The 15,074-nt window shown below is 44.3% G+C and overlaps 1 protein-coding gene across 2 annotated transcripts in view; it reads left to right on the top strand.

The window, feature by feature from the left end:
• The window catches only part of abhd12 (abhydrolase domain containing 12, lysophospholipase), a 154,321-nt gene that overhangs the window by 7,072 nt on the left and 132,175 nt on the right, over positions 1 to 15,074 (top strand). The window contains exon 2 of one of the 2 annotated variants that reach the window (XM_041177024.1): positions 3,656 to 3,836. In XM_041177024.1, the coding sequence (XP_041032958.1) occupies positions 3,658 to 3,836 (179 nt within the window). In that variant the 5' untranslated portion in view covers positions 3,656 to 3,657. Of the gene's footprint in view, positions 1 to 3,460; positions 3,837 to 15,074 lie in introns of those variants that run through there. The other variant, XM_041177014.1, reaches the window with a different exon arrangement.

Here is a 15,074-nt window from a genome sequence, read left to right as displayed (position 1 = left end):
CCTCCCCCCCCTCTCCTCTTTGCCCTCCCCCCCCTCTCCTCTTTGCCCTCCCCCCCTCTCCTCTTTGCCCTCCCCCCCCTCTCCTCTTTGCCCTCCCCCCCCTCTCCTCTTTGCCCTCCCCCCCCTCTCCTCTTTGCCCTCCCCCCCCTCTCCTCTTTGCCCTCCCCCCCCTCTCCTCTTTGCCCTCCCCCCCCTCTCCTCTTTGCCCTCCCCCCCCTCTCCTCTTTGCCCTCCCCCCCCTCTCCTCTTTGCCCTCCCCCCCCTCTCCTCTTTGCCCTCCCCCCCCTCTCCTCTTTGCCCTCCCCCCCCTCTCCTCTTTGCCCTCCCCCCCCTCTCCTCTTTGCCCTCCCCCCCCTCTCCTCTTTGCCCTCCCCCCCCTCTCCTCTTTGCCCTCCCCCCCCTCTCCTCTTTGCCCTCCCCCCCCTCTCCTCTTTGCCCTCCCCCCCCCTCTCCTCTTTGCCCTCCCCCCCCTCTCCTCTTTGCCCTCCCCCCCCCTCTCCTCTTTGCCCTCCCCCCCCTCTCCTCTTTGCCCTCCCCCCCCTCTCCTCTTTGCCCTCCCCCCCCCTCTCCTCTTTGCCCTCCCCCCCCTCTCCTCTTTGCCCTCCCCCCCCCTCTCCTCTTTGCCCTCCCCCCCCTCTCCTCTTTGCCCTCCCCCCCCTCTCCTCTTTGCCCCTCCCCCCCCTCTCCTCTTTGCCCTCCCCCCCCCTCTCCTCTTTGCCCTCCCCCCCCTCTCCTCTTTGCCCTCCCCCCCCTCTCCTCTTTGCCCTCCCCCCCCTCTCCTCTTTGCCCTCCCCCCCCTCTCCTCTTTCCCCTCCCCCCCCTCTCCTCTTTCCCCTCCCCCCCCTCTCCTCTTTCCCCTCCCCCCCCTCTCCTCTTTCCCCTCCCCCCCCTCTCCTCTTTCCCCTCCCCCCCCTCTCCTCTTTCCCCTCCCCCCCCTCTCCTCTTTGCCTCTCTCTCTCTCTCTCTCTCTCTCTCTCTCTCCATTCCAAATTCCCACCTGCAACAACTTTGCAAGCTAGAACTCATCACATTTGTGCTTTGTCACCGTCTGTGCTCCCACATTTCTGTTCCAGAGGTTTGTGCTTACATGTTCAGGATGGACAAAGGTCTTCAGGCCCACCCTATCCATCAACCAGCTTGATCCCCATTTACCAAACCTCTCACCCACATCTCCTGGGAGACCATGAACCTATTCAGAAGTGGTCTCTGACCTCTCCCAGCTAAGTGTTTTCATGGCCACAAGGTCACTATCCATAAATTATTTACTCTTCATATATTGTAATCGCCTTGTTTCTAACAAATCTATCTAATGGCTTCTAGATAATATTCAGCTTCCATCATGGTTGAGGATTTGCACTCAGTGTCTGAAGTGGGGAACCAATGGAGATTGGCAACTGCAGAGGATGAAAGGTCTTGCAGGGTTTTGAACAGAATAAGATGAGTTCGAGTTTATCCAGGATGAGAAGCTGAAATGAGAGTTTTGACGATCAAGCTTGTAGTTTGAAGTTTTTGATGGGAGTGATATCATAGAGGTAAAAAGGAATTTTTGATGATGAATTCAACATGGAATTTAATGCTCAGCTTATACCCACCAAGACTGCACGCCATCCATTTCCACCTGAGTAGGCAGCAGGTAAAGGGGATGAAATCAGGTTCTAAGGTGTGAAATTTATGATAGGGGGAGCTTCACAGGATGATATAAAACATGTGATGAATGGGATGTTTCGGTCACATTTCTAATAAAATCTCTTTTAAAATCTTTGTGGTCACTTTGTGTTACATACTACTACATCTTCCCCAAGCTGATGAGAATATGTATTACATAGTCTACTATGCAAAAGATCACTTCAAGCACTTTATTTCTAAGGAGCATTTCTTGGCACTTAACTGCTTGAGTGTTATTGTACTAAATTTGGTCAGCTCAACACAGTTGGGAAGAAACAGGCGGCCTGACATGTCTTTCAGTCGTATTGTTAAGCCTCATTTTAATTGTATGGACAACCACCATTTTGAATCCTGTGAATATAATTGAGCTACATTTTGTGAATTCTTTTGTTTCTGTATATCTTTATAAAGGAATCTAAATGATATTCTAAGTGTAGCTTTTACTCAGTCAGCTGTCATTCAGATGTTCGCAGTGACATAGGCCAGATCCTACCTGTAGCAAACAACTACATAATACATAAACAAGGGTCAGGTTTATGTTGAGTGTTAATGCAACTTTATTTTCAATCATCCAAGGAAAAACCTGTCAGCCCTCATGTATATAAATGATCCATTGGCACTATTCAGAAAAAGAGCATGGGTGTTCTCTGGTACCCTGTGTTAATTGGATCATAATTGACTATATAATTGTACTTAGGTAGTGGGCATTAACTGGAGATTCACATGGGCTCCTATGTGTGGGAGCAGACAAACTGTAATTGTTACATTGGGGGAGGTGTATGTTTGTAATGTATGTTTCTGTAAATAAAAATTTGTAAATGTGTAAAGATTTCTATCCTTCACCACCTGGTTATCTGGCTGATGATTGTTCTTCAATCAACACGAGATAATTTGATCATTTACTTCATTTACTGTTTGTGGGACCTTGCTGTGCACTAATTGGCTACATACTTTCTACATTTCAACGGTGACTACACTTCAAAAAATACTTAATTGGCTGCAAAGCATTTCATGATGTCCTGGAGTTGTGAAAAGTGCTACTGTATGTAAATCCAAGTTTGGTCAATTATTAAAGTCTGGAACTGTATACTGCTTTTTGTATTTAATGCTGTTAAATTGTATACTGATCAATATATCTTTCTCATAGCCACAATCTAAGTTACTATTTGAGAGTGATTATTTTTTTACCTAGCTGAAATCAAGGAAATTGTGTGATGGCAAATAAAATATATCCAGTTAAAGCCTTTCCCCATAGTGCTGCATGTTTTCCTTTTCACTATAAAAAATCCAATTACCTTTTGAAAGTTACTACTGAATTTACTTCTACCATCCTGATAGGCAGTGTATACCAGCTTATAACAACTACCTTTGCAAAAAAAAACCTTGCTCCTGGATCTTTTGCTATTTACTTTAAATCGTCCTCTGCTCATTAATCTTCCTGATGGTGGAAGGGGTTTGAAGTAATTAATTCCGTACTGCACTTTTTTAAAAAAATTGAACACTTGTGCTGCACTCCCAATTCAAATACTGACTTGTTACTTGCTCCCAGACAACTCGTGCATTATATTTTTGATCTTCACAAAAGAAGCCTGGTCGTAGAAATCAACTGGGAGAAATTTTCTTAAAAGGTTCGTCTTACGAGCTCAATTATTTAGCGATTCTTTCCAGACTGCCTGCCTGAAAAATGGATGCCGAATTCAACACTTTGACTGTTAAAATGTGGGAGGCGTGTTTCCTCCAAACGGGTGAGGGGTCGGAGGTTGTGCCTGATCAGCTGATTCGAAGCGGTGGGAGTCGCTGCAAACAATGTATTAAGCTGGGTGCCTTCAGAAAAACCAAAACACTGGAAGGCTGAAGTCTGAGCGGTCTGCTTTAGTACTGCTGATCTTCACCGGTCTCTTTAAACCAGAGCTTTACCTTCAGCTGTTCTATATTTTTCGCCCTCTTCTCCCCCTGAATAAAGGTGGCTCTTTGCGTTTTCTTTTTCTAGTAATGCGAAGGAGGAATAATTCCCTGACAGTAGAACATGACACGACTGTCACGACCCTGCAAAAGGACTCGGCACTGTCTGCACCAAGATTGAAGCACAGCCACAAAGCAGTAACCAGCAAAGGAAGGGATAGCGACCTCGACACAGATGCAAAGACGGGAATGATAACTGGTTATCGGAGGTAAGACCAGTGTTCTCTGCGTGGGATAGTGCTGAATACCAGATAATCAATAGTTTTAATTATATGTTCGAAATCTGCCTGGTCAAATCAGATGAAACATTAAAGCATCAATTCCTATATTATATAAGCCTTGTTTCCTTCTAGTTACAAGCATAGCACAGTAGCATGATGATAACCTTTGGTTCCTGAAACAGACCTAGCCAAGGTTTCACATGTGTTTTGAAGGTTGAGTCAGCTTTCCTCAAAGACGGAAAAGGTCATCTTAAAAAAAATGCAAAACTTACTTATGGTTGAAAAAAAGTCGGAATGTAATTTATTAATTGTGTAAATAGCTCAACTGCGTATCCAGGGTTAACTTGGTTAGTCTCACAAGAATCCAAACACCTATCACTGAGAAAGATGACTCAATGGCTCGGAGGATAAACATCCAAATGTTGTTTACCGCAATGGAATTGTCAGTCACAGTCCACATTATGTCACAGTTGCTGGTTAATTTTAACATTTTTAATAAGAATTGTGTGTGTAGACTTTGAAAGATATCTATAGCATTTCTAATAATTCAACTTCTATCATTAGATACCTAATAAAGTAAAAATTGGAAACTTTCAATCTGATTCAATTTAAATTATTGACCACCTATTTTTTGGCCCTATTGTGATGTGTGCCATACCAAGAAGAATGGCTTAACCCTCAGTTAATGCTGCTCATAGACTTTTTACGGGATTTGTGAGAGTGACATGGATTAGGATATATATCCTATTTCTTCCCACCGCTACTCCTTCAGCCACCCCTCCGCCCTTCTCTTTCAAAATGTCATGAACAGGTACAGAAAATTATCAAAAAGTCTAACAGAATGCTGGTCTTTATAGCTAGAGGACTAGAAGTCATGCTTCGGTTATAACAAAGACCCGATTAGACCACACCTGGCATATTGCAAGCAGTTGTGGGTACCGCACCTTAAGAAGGATATATTGGCTTTAGAGAGAGTGAAGTGTAGATTTACCAGAACTCCAAGGGTTAAATTATGTTGAATTACACCAAGTAGGGTTCTGTTCCCTGGAATTTTGGTTCAGGGGTGACTTGATCAAAGTTTTCAAGGTATTAGGAAGAACATTTAGAGTAGATAGATTAAAAAAACTGTTTTTGCAGGTTAAGGAGTCAAGGACCAGGAGCTATAATCTAAAAATTAGCACCAGACCTTTTCTGAATTGAAATTATACACACACATGAGCTGTAAAAGCTTGGAACTCTCTTGTGCAAACGACATTTGATGCTAGATCAATTGTTAATTTTAAATATCAAATGATAGATTTTTTTATTAACCAAAGGTATTAAGGAACATGGGCCAAAGGCAGGTTTATGAAGTTAGGTTGCAGATCAGCTATTATTTTGTTGAATGGCAGAACATGCTTGAGGGACTAAATATCTTACTCCTGTTCCTATGTTCCTGTAAAATAAATTTAATGCTCGTGCTGGAAGTAGGAAGTGAGAGAGTAGAAGACAAGTTTTCAGACAGTTTGGGTATAGATTGCTTTGCCATAAATGGCTATAAAAGTTGTCAGTAATGACACTTAAGAAGGAAGTTCTTAAAAAAAGGAAAAATAGGAATTGTTTGCAGATAGAAGCCCAGGGTCCATCTACTTTTACTTTGTCTTTTATCATCCTTGTAGTCATATAGAACAACAATAATGGAGTTGTTGACTAACCATAGCAACCAATCTACAAAGGACCTAGTCATGGTGCAGGAAAACCCCAGCGTCGTGGAACTTTGGGAACCATGAGTCCAAAGTTGCCCTTTTCCTCTTGACCATGCTACACTTACCACTTGTCTTGTGTCAAATTACCCCTGCAATTTATCCCAAAATGTTATTTTCTGAAATAACTCTTTCATTCTTATTTAAAATGAGGCTTAAGAGTTTGAGGCTCCTTAAATTAGGGCTCTAATGCTGAGTACACGCTAAATACAATATACCTTGCCAAGCCTGATGCTATTTTATTGCTTCCTTGCATTAATGGAACCTTATAAATAGCTTTTAAAGAGATTTAATAATCAAACCATTGGATTACTTTTATGCAAAGAGCTGATTGGACTTGTGCTGATTGTTTATTCTACGTTATATGCTTGTTACCTTTCAGAGTTTTTTTCCACCGCTACTGTTTTTTGTTAGCTGTTTCATACTATTGTACAGAATCTAGTATTCCCTAAATCACTTTTGTGATTTGCTTAATTGCAGGAGAGGAAAGAGGAAGTATGCACTACACCACTTTTGCTTTGTCAGTATTTTCTCTGAGGCCAGTGTCCCTCTGTTCATATCATTAAATGTTGAAAAGAAAGGCATTCAAACAGTTGAAAGCATTCTTTAAAAATCATTTGCAGACTTTGTTGTTTTGTTAAGTAACATTGTCCTTGTAGCTACTTAGCATTACAGATAGATGTTAGCTGGAATGTTCCCTTATCCTACAGTGCAGTGATACCATGATTAGTGGGCTGGAGCAAGAGCAGCTTTCTGATCAAAAGCAGTTACTTTAAATGCCATTTGTACAAATATATATTAGTTCAACGCACTAAATAGATTTAACTTATGACTTGATGTCATCGCTTATTTTTTGCTGAGTGCTGTTGGTTGAGAAAATAGGTAGGTTAGAGGTGAGGGGAAGATTCTGTGCTCATCAGGGTGAACGATATTAACGCTGGGGAGCGTGAAACATTTTCATCCAGCGCTAGAATTGAGCACTTCAAGGTTAGATACAGACAATTGAAGATTTAAAACTTTGCTTCGCTACAACTGTATGCCTTTTCCCCAGAATTGCACCCACAACTGCACAAGTGTAAATTTCATATTCTATACCAGCCGATGTTTGTCTTGATGCTGAAGAACTGGTTAAAAATAGATTTTATTGAGTTTACACAGAATAACATGGAATATGCAGGTGAAAAATAGGTTATTTGGCCCAAAACCACCTCCCATCCTCCCTCAGTTAACACTATTCACGCAAACTACTATTCCTTTCTTCCTGTACGTTTATCTAGCTTCCCTTAAATGATAAAAACAAAAAACTGCGGATGCTGGAAATCCAAAACAAAAACAGAATTACCTGGAAAAACTCAGCAGGTGTTCCCTTTAAATGAACTAGACTATTTGCCTCAACTACTCCCTATGGTAGCAGGTTCCATGTTCTCACCACTCTCTTGTTAAAGATGTTTGTTCTGAACTTATTTGAGTTCTTGGTGACCAGCTTACATTGATGACCTCCAGTTTACTGTTCTCCACATGTGAAAGCACTCTGTCTGAGCAGAGTTTTATCAGCCCTGGGATGAGGGCTGGGAGACAGTTAGGCCAGTAAAATGGCGGGGTGAGACATCGGAGCTTGGCTTGTCCCCACTGCTGTTGAAGTATCCTGGAGAGTGTTGGGCTGCAGGGTTGGGAGCACACATGGCAGCAACGGACAGGCAATTGAGCATGTTACAAGCAGGTTGACTACTGTTTTGATGAGGCTTTTAAATATTACCTTGGCGTGTGTGAAACATGGTGCTTCAAAGCCTCATCAATTATAAGGAGGCAAGAGCTCAGTGGCAGCTCAGTGTTGGCTGGTGGTGCAATTCATTTAAGAGTAGCAGTGTTGCAGGGAGTGCGAGAAGCAGTATAGCAGAACCCCTAGCTTTTTACTCACATGCTAAGTGGCTGCAAACATTAGGTAGGATACTGGAAAGGAACCTCAAATGAAATTCAAGCATTCAGTTCGGTTTTAATAGACCTGGAGACATGGGTTTTTCACTTAACAAAGGATCTCATGAACTCAGTCCTCCAAATGAGAAGGAGAAAGAGGAGACAGGTTCAGCCAGCCAGTGTGAGGCTGCAACACCCAAAGGAACAGCAGGCTCATGATTGTGTAAAGGGACATGGAACATGGAGGATGAAGAGGGCCATGCAATCGGGCTTATGGCCATAGAAGATGCTAGCCAGCCAAAAGTATGTAGTGACAAAGGCTCTGTTTCCTGTATATGCCGAAGTGTCTTTGTTGACAATGATTGTATTAGACCAGGGAGGTGGGCACAGATCTATGCTGGAAGAGGATCTGAGTCTAATGAGATTTAGTGGCCACCTATTGCTTGTGGCAGGGAAGGTCTCCGTGGTATTTTACCTTTATGTCTCTGGATCAATGTGGGATCCTTGGAGACATCTGCTGGATATCCCAGTCTGCAATCCATCGCTGAATCAAGCTGGTTGCAGATGTCCCATACAAGAGGGCCAGCCAATAGATTTGCTTTTGCATCATTTCGGCCAGTCAGGACAAGAGAGCTGTAGGATTTGGAGCCATTGCTCCACCCCCCAGCTGCAGAAGGGAACTGCATGAATATGGCCATCAAGGCTCCTGCAAAATGGCCTGGAACCTTCATCAACAGGAAGGGTTTCCATTAACTCAAATGTCCAACTGGTTTGCAACCATCAAAAATGAATCCATCAGGTCTGCGCAAGGTTCCTGGGAAACAGTCATGACTCTTTCATTCTGTAGCAGTCCCAGCTTTTCAGTCCACCCAAGCACCTTTGTGGAACGATATTGAGCATGTCAGGCTGTGGACTAACGAAATGGCCATCACGGTCAACAAGGGTAACCATTGAACAGGCCATAAGTCTTCTGAAAATGTGGTTCAGATGTCTGGATAGATTTGGGGGAGCCCTGCAATATGCTGCCGCAAAGGTCTCTTGTATCATGGTGAAGTGTTGTGCTCTGCACAGCCTTGCTTCCAGCGGGAAGAAGCTTTGGAGAGTGAGGACCTTCTTGAGCATGTCATCACCTCCAAGGAAGATTTGAAGGGGCCTGCAGATCAGGCAGACATTGGTAAGCCACCTGAGGGACTGCTGATTTGGTGTCATTGTGTAATGTATGCCTTGGCTTGATGCAACAACAGACCGACTGAGATGGAAAGGACATTCAAGGAAAAGCTAACAAACCTATTTAAGGGGGCAAACTGAATTGTAAATATGGGCTTTTAAGGGAGGCATGCAAGTCGCTCATACAGACATGTTTTTCCTGAACCTCCCTTAAATGCCTATGTAAATGATTCCGTTTTCATCCGCACATAGCCTGATTGGCCTTTCCTTGAATGCCCTTGCCATCTTAATGGGCTTGGCATTTCATCAAGCCACGACATCAATTATTTATTGACCCATGCAGTCCTGACCTTTTGCATGACCACCTTCTCAGGAGCTCACCAGCTAGTAATGGCCTAATAGTGCAGAAATGAGTACTGGAGACCTTTTTGATGCAACACTCAATCTTGCATTTGATATATTGAACCAATTCTTTGACATAATACAAGAAATTATGACAAGTGAGACCCAAGTGCAACTAGGTGGATTCGCACGACATTTGCAGGTGCTCCTGCATTGTGCTCCCCTGACGCAAACAGCTGAAATAGAGGCATCTTGCTTGTTTTTCTGCCTTGTTGCTTCAGATGACTGCTACAGACACCCTCTAGTTGTCTGAGGGCCCCTGCACATGAAGGGGGTTGGGGGTGTGTGGGCAGTGATCACATGCGACTCCTGCATCCACTGTGTGCTACGCTGGGTGTGGTTCTCCATGAGGATAGCCATTCTCAATGGAGGAGGCATTGCACTTATATGCCAGAAGCATGGTTTTATGTTTTAGGTTATCCAGTTCGCTTTGTGCAGTGAGCGCAAGCTGTGCCCTTGATATTAAGATGTTAGTTAGTGCTTGAAACAATATAGGCAGAGAGACCAATTAACTGAACAAACACTCCTGGTTTATTGGAACTAAGAACAGTGTGTGCTTCTTAAATCACCTCCAGCTCTAGACTTCTGTTACCCAAGAACTCCATGCTATGTAGCGATTGGTCAATACTGTCACATGGTCAACTAACTACATTCTCTTAAAGTACATAGCACTCCACTTTACCACATCCCTCTCCCTTTACTTGAAAGCACAATTGACCAGCATCACAACATTCCAACTATTTATGCGAATAACTATATACAAGTCCAAGGGAGCCTCCTGAGAAACTTGACATTTCGAGCCCCGTAGCTCAACGGCCTTGACTGGTTTTTCCGTGACTACCTTCTCGGGGTCAGCTGTCCGCTAGGCTCTTCGATGGAAGTGGGCAAGTTTGCATCTTCAACCCCCTCAGGTCAAACAGGCCTCATTGGTACTTCAAAGTCGTGTGATATTTCTTCCACGTGTGGTGTGCAGACACAAATGGTCTATGGTGGCAGCAGACGTGGGTGACCGGACTTCATAGATACCCATCCACATGTAGTGGGCGTCTGTTAGTAAAAGGAACATCATGCCCAAGAAGGGCCCCATGTTGTCGACATGGAGACGCACTTCTGGCCGCCCTGGCCATTCTGTGGTGCAATGGAGCTAATGGGGATAGATTTTGTACCTGTTGGCATTGAAGACAACTTTTGACTAGGGTTTTGATGGCCACGTCCATCCCTGGCCATCACAAGTAGCCGTGCGCGAGCAGCTTCATCCTACTAATGCCAGGGTGAGCGCTATTTAATTCAGCCAGTAGTGGCCTTTGCCCTCTCAGGGGCCCAATAACCCTTGCTCCCCAGAGCAATATGCCATCCTGGGAGGTGAGCTCATATCTGCGATTGAAATAAGGCTTCACGTCAACAGACTTTGGCTCTCCTGACCATCCATTCAAGACTTGCTCCCAAGACATCGCCTTATCCTCTCCAAATAATCCCAGCAGAGGCTTGTGGTCGGATATAATGTGAAAATGGCGATAGTGAAGGTATTGATAGAACTTCTGAACACTAAACACAACAGACAAACCCTCCTTCTCAATTTGAGAATATTGTCGCTCTGCAGCACTGAACATGCGAGATGTACAACCAATGGGTTGTTCGGAGCCATCCGATGTGAAAGTACAGCTGCTATCCCATAAAGGGATGCGTTGCAAGTTAAAATCAATTCTTTCTTTGAGTCAAAGTGGACCAGTAGGACTGATGACCTTAACAACTGCTTTACCTTAAAACGCCTCCTGGTGCAGAGCTTGCCAAAACCGCTTATGGGTTTTCTTAAGCAATGCGTATAGCAGAGCCAGTACAGTTGATAGATTTGGGAGAAATCCCCCCTAATAGTTTATCGTGCCTAAGGAGGCCTTTAGTTCTGTAGTGTTCTTTGGTATAGGTGCCTTGCAGATAGCCTTGACCTTTTCTTCCACTGGATGCAGGCCCTGCGTGTTGACCTTATGGCCCAAGTAAATGACCTCCTTGGCTTGGAAAATACATTTCTCTTGTTTCAAGTGTATCGCTGCTTGTGAGAAGCATTTCAGCATGTCCAAATTAGCTAAGTGTACTTCATCAGTTAGTCCAGTGACTAAGACATCAGCCAGATAAACAACGACATGGGGCCGTCCCTGAAGTAGATTTTCCATGGTATGCTGGAAAATAGCACACGCCGATGAGACCCCAAAGGGTAGTCAAGTATATTGATACAATCCTCGATGTGTGTTGATGGTCACGAATTCCCTAGAGTCGCCTTCCAACTCTGCCTGCTGGTAGGTGTGGCTCATGTTGAGTTTTGAATTGTACTTCCTAACAATTTCGAATATAATCTGTCAGTCTTTGGTATTGTGTGTCAATCCAGTTCGGCCACTCTGTTTACAGTTAACTTGTAGGTACCACGTAAGCGAACACTTTAGTCTGGCTTCAGTACGGGTATTATGGGTGCCGCCCACTTGGAAAATTGCACCAGTTGTAAAATACCCTACTTTTCCAGCCAGTTTAGTTTGGTCTCAACCTTGTCCCTTAGAGCCTGGTCTGGCTCTGATAAATCGGGGAGTTGTATTAGGGTCTAAGTGAATTTTGGCTTGTAGCCCATGAATCCTTCCTAGCTCATCACTGAAAACGGAAGCACACTTTTGTAACAGTTCCTGTAAGTTTCTCATTCTGATTTGAAAAATGTCAGCCCATTGCTATTTAATGTTTTTGAGCTAGTTGTAACCAATGAAACTGGGGCCTGCCCCAGCTACTACTATAAGGAGTAAATTTGCAGACTGATCCCCATACTGCACCAGGACTTGACACATCCCTTTCACTCTTCTTTCTTCACCCACACATGTTTTTAATTTAGTGTCCGATTCTTCCAAACTTAAAGGATGGACTCCTTTTATTCAAGTATCTGAACATATGTTCTCTGACAGACATTGATGCCCCAGTATCGACCTCCATCTTGATGGGCTGTTCATTGACTCTAATGACTACCTGGATTGGCTCAGTTCTACCCACTTTCAGGTTGTATAATGAGTAGATGTCAGATTCTACTTCCTCTGGTTCTTCAACAAGCCAGATTTTGCGATTTCTACCTTTTGTTTTTAAAATGCTGTCTCAGCCTATCTTTACAGCACCGCTTTATGTGACCATTGCGGTGGCAGAAAAAGCATTTGATATTTCTGAACTGTTAATCGCCTGCAGGCTGCCTGGATGTATTTCTCTCATTAATATTATGGGTTTTCACTGTAGTACTGTTGTTCTTCAATGGAGTCCGACGTTTTCGCACCTTTTGTTGCTGGCCCTTCCCGCCCTAAAAGATGGATGCCACCATTTTGTGTATCTTTTCTCGCCTCTGAGTCTCCAACAGTGCTCTCCATGGCTGTTGCCAATTCAAAGTCTAGATTAGTTTAAGAAATCATCCGCTTTTGAATAGCATCGTCCCCAATTCCGCATATCAGTTGGTCTCTCAACATGTCCTTCATTGAAGTTCCGAACTCTCAATATTCCGTCAAGCACTTTAAAGCAGCTACATGGTCAATGATTGTGTCTCTCCTGGAAGCCTATTCCTGGAATTGAATTTAAAACGCTGCATAGCGACTGAGGGCTTTGGCTTCAGGTGGTTTTTTAACACATTTACTAACTCGCCAAAAGTCTACGTATCAGGGTATATGGTGACATGAGGCTGTGGATCAGCCCATACGTTTTGCTCCTGTATGTGGACAAAAGAATCGCTTACTACTTGTCCTTCCCCCGCAATGTCATTAGCGGTAAAGAAGAACGCGAGGCATTTGATGTAATGAGGCCAGTCATCGGAAACGGGGTTGAATAGTTCAAGATTCCCAAACTGCAGCATACTTTGACTAAGGAGACTGCGCTTTCAAACAGCTTCAAGTTAGTGGCGAAGTAACATAGCTGGCTTACCGCAGCTTTCTTGATTCCCGTCAATTGATCTGGTTTATCCTCACTGCCAGTTTTATGTTTTAGGTTATCCAGTTTGCATTGTCCAGCGAACGCAAGCTGCACTCTTGATATTAATACATTAGTTGGTGCTAGAAATAATATAGGCACAGAGACCAATTAACTGAACAAACCCTGGTGGTTTATTGGAACTAAGAACAGGACATTAACACAATGTGCGCTTCTTCAATCACCTCCAGTTGTAGGCTTCCTGTTGCCCAAGAAGCCCACTGTGTAGCGATTGGTCAATACAGTCACATGGTTAACTAACTACATAAAGGTACATAGCACTCCACTTTACCATATATGGCTTCACTCATGGCATAGATAGACTTCTCCATCATCCGCAAGCAGGTGTACATAGCTTGTAGTAATTCTGACAGGCATCTACACATTTTATACAGCTGCTCTGGCATTTCCTGCTTTGATGACTCTCGAGACCTGCCATCTGCTTGAACTGAGCTCCACAGTCTTCCAAGTGATCACAGCTGTCCTTGCCCCCATTAGCTTCTTGTGTGCATCTGTGCAGTGGTCGCCAGTATTTGCCATTCTTTCCAACCATGTGCCAATTTCTATGGAGTCAGAGTGCCTGCATGGCTGGGGGTTTGGGGGTTGCATGGGAATGATGTGACACTGCCTCCTCAAATGTTGACCCTCTGAAACCTCAAGCACTTCAGCTGCTAGTAATGGTGTGTCATCTTTGACCTGACCTGCGAGAGAGGGAAGAGTGATGTAAGGGTGTTGCACTTCCAACAACTCCTTCTGACCTTCCTTCTGCTAGAACCCTCTGTGTTTAGTGAAAGGCATAGGTGGGCTATAGCTAGTCAGAAGGTTTCATGGCATCTTCCATGAAGTTACTTACTCTCTAGGGGATCCACACTTACCTATTCTCACTGATAGGCTGACCTGTTGCCATCCCTTCCAGTTCCACTGCTTCCTCCTCCATCAGCCTTAGTGTTCCCAGCAATGGCAATCTGCCTCCAGCCCATTGTCGTTCCCTGGCATTGTAAGCTCTTTTATGCAAAGACAGAAATACACATTGTCACTTGTCTCTCGTGGCCCAGCTGCACTCCTGTCTGTGCCAGTTTTAATGTCCAGCTGCACCACTGGAAGGTCTTCCGCAAGCATCTATTCAGTATTGACAATGCTGCAAGCAACTCCTGACTGGGGGCCTCCACTTTGAGGCAGGTATTTATTTCACTTTGGACGCTGGTGCCTGGTCATGCCTGATGCCTGGGTTGGCAATCACTACTTTCATTTTCTAGGCAACTTTCGTGAATCCAGGGCTGCGAGCTTGGTGTTTCAAATCCCACTCGCCCTGCCAGACTGCCAGAAGGCCATTGTGGCATTGCAACCACACCTGTGCGTCCATCTCGCAGCTGCCGACTTCTGTGACCTCCAATCTTGCTTTTTTTGGCTGCCTCTGCCCCTCGACTAGGAAGAGGACCTCCCTCTGTGTCTGTGCTGACTGAAGGAGCACCTCCTGGAAGATATCAATGAAGCTGGGTGGCATCCATCCTCTAGCTGCAGCCATAACTTCAAAGTTTCCCTTGTGTGGCCTTCCTTTCAGCCTTCTCAATGTTTTGAAAACTTTGATCCAGTGCTGCCTGCCCATTAAATATGATGCCTCCATTTCAGCTGCTTGGACTTGGCTCCCAAGCCTGCCAGCGGTTAATTGGATGCTGCATGCAAGACCCGGTTGCCTGCCCATGCAGCCATGTGACCCAATTTGCGACATTGGGACTTCCTGCACAATGGTAAAATCAGCGCTCTGCGTGTCTACTCTATCAAAACGTTTTCATACTTTTAAATGTCTCTTGGGTCACCTCTCAGTTTTCGCTTTTTAAGCTAAAAGAGACCCAGCCTGTTTTTCTTCTCCTGATAGGTGTAACCTTGCAGTTCTTGAATCATTCTTGTAAATCTTTTTGCATCCTCTCCAGTGCCTCTATCATTTTCGTAATATGGTGACATAATAATAATTGGAGTATTCGATGCTCTGTACTTCTCTACTTTTCAATTCTAGCCCCCTAGAAGTAAT

Source organism: Carcharodon carcharias, chromosome 2 (genome assembly GCF_017639515.1).
Source record: "Carcharodon carcharias isolate sCarCar2 chromosome 2, sCarCar2.pri, whole genome shotgun sequence".
NCBI lineage: Eukaryota > Metazoa > Chordata > Chondrichthyes > Lamniformes > Lamnidae > Carcharodon > Carcharodon carcharias.
Note: the sequence above shows the minus strand (reverse complement) of the source record. Positions and strands in the feature narration are given on the sequence as shown.